This window comes from Loa loa, assembly GCF_000183805.2.
Source record: "Loa loa unplaced genomic scaffold supercont3.125, whole genome shotgun sequence".
Classification (NCBI taxonomy): Eukaryota; Metazoa; Nematoda; class Chromadorea; order Rhabditida; family Onchocercidae; genus Loa; species Loa loa.
In genome coordinates this window covers 153,457-158,223 of record NW_018108305.1, presented here as the reverse complement: position 1 = coordinate 158,223, position 4,767 = coordinate 153,457, and the positions used below count along the sequence as shown (strand labels likewise).

At 28.0% G+C, this 4,767-nt stretch overlaps 2 protein-coding genes across 2 annotated transcripts in view; both read right to left on the bottom strand.

Moving 5' to 3' along the window:
- The window catches only part of LOAG_17766 (hypothetical protein), a gene marked incomplete at both ends in the record, with an annotated part of 7,127 nt that extends 2,908 nt beyond the window's left edge, over positions 1-4,219 (bottom strand). Inside the window, 9 exons of the mRNA XM_020450426.1 lie at positions 337-552; positions 863-991; positions 1,121-1,368; positions 1,650-1,860; positions 2,034-2,217; positions 2,657-2,903; positions 3,487-3,556; positions 3,666-3,795; positions 4,181-4,219. Coding sequence (XP_020305906.1) covers positions 337-552; positions 863-991; positions 1,121-1,368; positions 1,650-1,860; positions 2,034-2,217; positions 2,657-2,903; positions 3,487-3,556; positions 3,666-3,795; positions 4,181-4,219 — 1,474 coding nt within the window. The remainder of the gene's footprint in view (positions 1-336; positions 553-862; positions 992-1,120; positions 1,369-1,649; positions 1,861-2,033; positions 2,218-2,656; positions 2,904-3,486; positions 3,557-3,665; positions 3,796-4,180) is intronic.
- Positions 4,220-4,253: 34 nt separating this feature from the next.
- Positions 4,254-4,767, bottom strand: part of LOAG_17765 (hypothetical protein) — a gene marked incomplete at both ends in the record, with an annotated part of 8,031 nt that continues 7,517 nt past the window's right edge. Inside the window, 2 exons of the mRNA XM_020450425.1 lie at positions 4,254-4,312; positions 4,413-4,526. Coding sequence (XP_020305905.1) covers positions 4,254-4,312; positions 4,413-4,526 — 173 coding nt within the window. The remainder of the gene's footprint in view (positions 4,313-4,412; positions 4,527-4,767) is intronic.

Sequence of the window (4,767 nt, the reverse complement as noted above, 5' to 3'; positions counted from 1 at the left end):
GGTTTTTGTCATTAATTTGTTGTGTCGATGTCGTAATTACAAGTTCGTTGTTGTATTAATAAATTTATCGTAATGAAAGGTTTAATTACCCAAGTTTGAGGTACTATCCACTAAAAAAGCAGAAGGAACCGTCAGTTTTTTGTCACAGTTGAAGAAAAACGGCGACAATAATATTTGCTATTTATTACTTTAAAATAATTTAGTTTAGAAAACTTATTAATAATTCTTTTTCCTTTTTCTTTTACTTTTACTTTTACAAGAAAAGAAATATACCTGAAATGATAATAGAAATGATAGCAAATAATTTTATCAAGGAATTTTGAAAAAGAGAAAAACCTATTGATATACGTTGTTTGTGTTGTTGGGATGAAATTTCTGATTGAGCAATAAAAGTGGTATCAATTGGGGCGCAACAGTATGAATTCATCTTTTCAACACTGTAGATACACATATACTGTGCTACTGTAGGACACGGTTGTAAAGCCATATGACATGTTCGTGGTTCTTCATTTGCATATCGGACATACGGTATTTGACCAATTGGACAATATCCTTTAAAGAGATTGATTTCAATTAATTTTACAACGATTTGACAGAAAATCATATCACAACTAATCTTCAATTATCATCATCAGAATGTGAAGATTAAGATTAAAATGATGATAATAATGATCATGATGATACACGTGACGCGAGTTGATTCTTCACGTATTTTCACGTTAAAAAAAAGAAGGTAAAGACTAAAGGAACAACTCGAATGACTCTTTGTCGGTCACTTTTTTTTTTTTATTCAATTATTTATTGCAATAATATTCTGTTTTGTTCCAAGAAAGAAATAAAATAAAACAAAGAAATAACTAACCAGTATAACGAGTATTTAAATGTCCTGAAGTACAGCACAGGTAATGACCTAATGTTGAACTTTCATGACATTGATAACCAGGTGGACAATTATTTAGCATAGGTGAACAAGCTTGTGGTTCACTTGATACTAAAAATAATTTCTATCTTACACTTTTTGTTGTTTGCTTCTCTCACCCAATTATAATTTTCTTCTCTAATTAACTAATTTGGTCAATTTTTTCTTCGAATCATATAATTATGCGAATATACAGCTAACCTGGTTCGATGTAAGCAATACCATCGGTACACATTGGTATAGGAGAAAATGATACGGAGCAACAGAGATGTACAGTGTTAACTGTAGATTTGATACAACCGTAACCAGTTGGACAACGATTTGATCCAGCTGGACAAGCTAATGGACGATTTGCATAAAGATATGGTGAAGCACCATTGGGACATTCCGCTTCTGATGCAACATCTAAGCAACAGAATGTAGCTGAACCATCTGCAGACGGATGACAACTAAAAGAAAAGAGGGAAAAATAAATAAAATATTAGAAAATGTCTAAGGTAAAAAATCAAAATCTATTTTTAACAGAAAACGCCCAATACATTTTGATGCGGAAATGGCATCAACAAATCGAGACAACAAGAAGGAATCTAGCTAGTCAATAAGATTATAAGAAGTAATCTAGCTAGTCAATATGACAACAAAAGGATAAGACAATAAGGAGTAATTTAGTATCTAGTCAATAAGACAACAACAAGTAATCTAGCTAGTCAACAATTTTGAATTTATTTACCTGTAACCTGGTGGACAACTATTGAAATTTATGTTACACGTCAATGGAATTGATGAACCAGGCGCTAAATAAGCTTTACGTCCATTAATACATTCATATGGTGAAACTGGACAACAATAATATAAGCCACCTGATTTAGCTACTTGACAAATAAATTTGCTAGGACATTGACCACGACGTGATGTTAAGCATTGACGTGGTGTTCGTGAACCTATAAATATCATTTTATGATATCATTCATTTTTTGTTTTTTTATTTTTTTTTTTTTATTTGATGAATACCTTACTTTATAATAATATATGAAAAAATTTTAATATCATTTATTGGGCTTATGGAAGCTATTAAATTAATGATATTAATAAATTAAAGGTCAAATATATTTACCGGGGTCATAGAATGGTGTTCGACCATTTGAGCATAATGGTGTAATTAAATTAGATCGTGAGAATTTTGATGCTGCAGCCGGAAGTGATGCAAATTTGCAACATATATTAACAGCAGGTACGGATGATACCAAACATGCTGTACCTTTTGGACATGCATCCAATTCTGGACCACAGATCTGTGCCTGGATAATAAATTGAATTTATTGCAAGCATTTGATTAGCAAAAAAAAAAAAAAAAAAACGGATTAACAAAAACGGAAAAAAACGGATTCAAAACAGATAGATAATGTTAATATACATATCCGTTTAGCTAGAACTTGTTGAAATGTCAAGTGTTTTCCGTTTATTACAAACGGTTAATTGATTATGAAATTTTGGATGAAAAAAAAAGATTATCATAAATCTCAATAACTTTTAATAATACAAAATTAAAAATAATAAATTATTAAAACCTAATAACATATCAATGATACTATCAAATTATCACTCTAATCTTATTCAGTAATTTTAGTGATAAAAGCATTGATAAATATCACTTCTAATGTTGTATTATTAAAATGGTACATGAATTAACAAATATTTTTCATTTTATATTGTCTCGAAATTTTTAAATTGACATACTTTTTGTCCGGAAATAAAATGTGTCCTTCCTTTTAAACATACTGGTTTTGTTTTACAACATAAACCTTCTGATGATGGTAAACGATTCAAGCAAATATATCCATTTGGACATTTATCATCACCATTTATTTGACATTGTTGACCATTTGTTGGAAGATTTTCTGGACAATTAATTTCCAAATTTGAATTTACATCCATCGATTTATTATTTGTTCGTAAACAACACATATAAAAACCTTTTACTGAGCTAAAATTTAGGCTATAATTTATTATTTTTATACTTTGATACTTCTAGAATGTTTAAAGTAAATACTTCTTTTATTGATAATTAGAATATATATTACTTTTAGATATTTACTAGAAAAATATAGACTTCTCCTTTATACCTACTTCATTTACTAATTATTCAAACTTGTAATATCACTTGCCTTTTGCGCCACATTTTCAATGTTCCTTAACAATATAGTTTTTTTTTTTGTCACATTAATCAATTAGACAGTAGATAATGTGTGTCACACTTTAATTATCAACAATATAATTTATCTTTTTTTAATTCTATGTTTGAATTTACAATTAAAATTTACTTCGAATAATAATTCGAATTGTATTTAAATTTAGTTTTCTATTATCTTTTGTTAAATTATTTTTTCCATATACTTTTCGTGTTCCAAGATATATCTCTTGTTAAATTCTAAATTCTTTCCATTACTTTTCTTCAATTCATTAGCAATTAAAAATTTGCTTCGCTTTAAACAAATTTCTTAATTAAACATGAAAATTATTATTAAATAAAATTCAATAAAATGAGAATATATGCAATGAACTTTAACCTTTCCATACATTCTGATGATAATGGACAATTTTCTCGATCCGGTTGACAACTTACTGTTGAATCAGAGCCTGTAAAGACAAATAATGGGTGCAATTGTAAATGATGCTTAAAATTGCTATTGTTTTATGCAATATTTAAATAATAATTATTCTGCTAAAGTATCAGTAAATAATTCACCTGGAATGATATACGGTATTCGTTTTGCAGGACACATTGCATCAGTTTTGCAACAAATCGGAATGTTTGTTGTTGACGGAACACATGATGATGATACCGGACATGAACCCATAACATTCAATTTACACATCTGTAATTTGTGAAAGTAACAATCTACATTGTTCATTTATTATTATTTGGCTATTTTCTCTACACATTATCATAAAAAAAACCGGATTTCCGGATTATTTTAAACGACTTTATCTTTTCATAATTTTGCATTCGTTGCTTTTTCCTGAACAATGTTGCCATGCAAGTCATAAATTAATCCTATTGTAAGAAACTTACCACAATTTTAACCATTAAATTATTTCGTTTAATTAAATTTCAATTATTTCATTTGATACTTTAATATTTATGCAAAAATTAAGCAAGAATTCAATTTCTTTTTTTTTGTTGAAAAATTTGTTTCAACTGATCGTTTCATTTCTAACATTAATAATTACATACTTGAGAAACTTCAAAAATGATGAAACCTGAGGTAGTTTATCTCCATCATTTATATTTGGTGACATTCCTAACGGACATTGACCAAGTTTGACAGAACTATTAGCGCAATGTCATACATGCTTGTTGACTTGCAAAACGATTTGCCGTACCATCACAACCTAAGTTATATGATATAAAAAAGTAAAAACAACAATTGTTAAATTATTTTCTTTCTTTAACAAGAAACTTTTTTTTTTGAGAATAAAAATTTTTGCATACCTAAATACATGAATTGCATGCAATTTTCAGTAATTGCATTATAATACCATGCTGCGCGTTGCATGCCATTTGCGCATGACCGTCCACTACTCATTGATACTGTACATGCAAATTCTGTAACAGAAGAATAACTTGACATAATCGTCGGAATTTTCTTCTTATCTATGATCTCGATGATATACTGAGATTAGATTTTATTAAATTTAAACATTTTTTTTAGCTATCTTTAATAGTGTCTCTGATAATAATATTAATATTAGTAAAAGTAATGATAACAATAATAGCAATAGTAATAATAATAATAATAATGGTAATAATAATAGTAATAATAATAATAATAATGGTAATAATAATA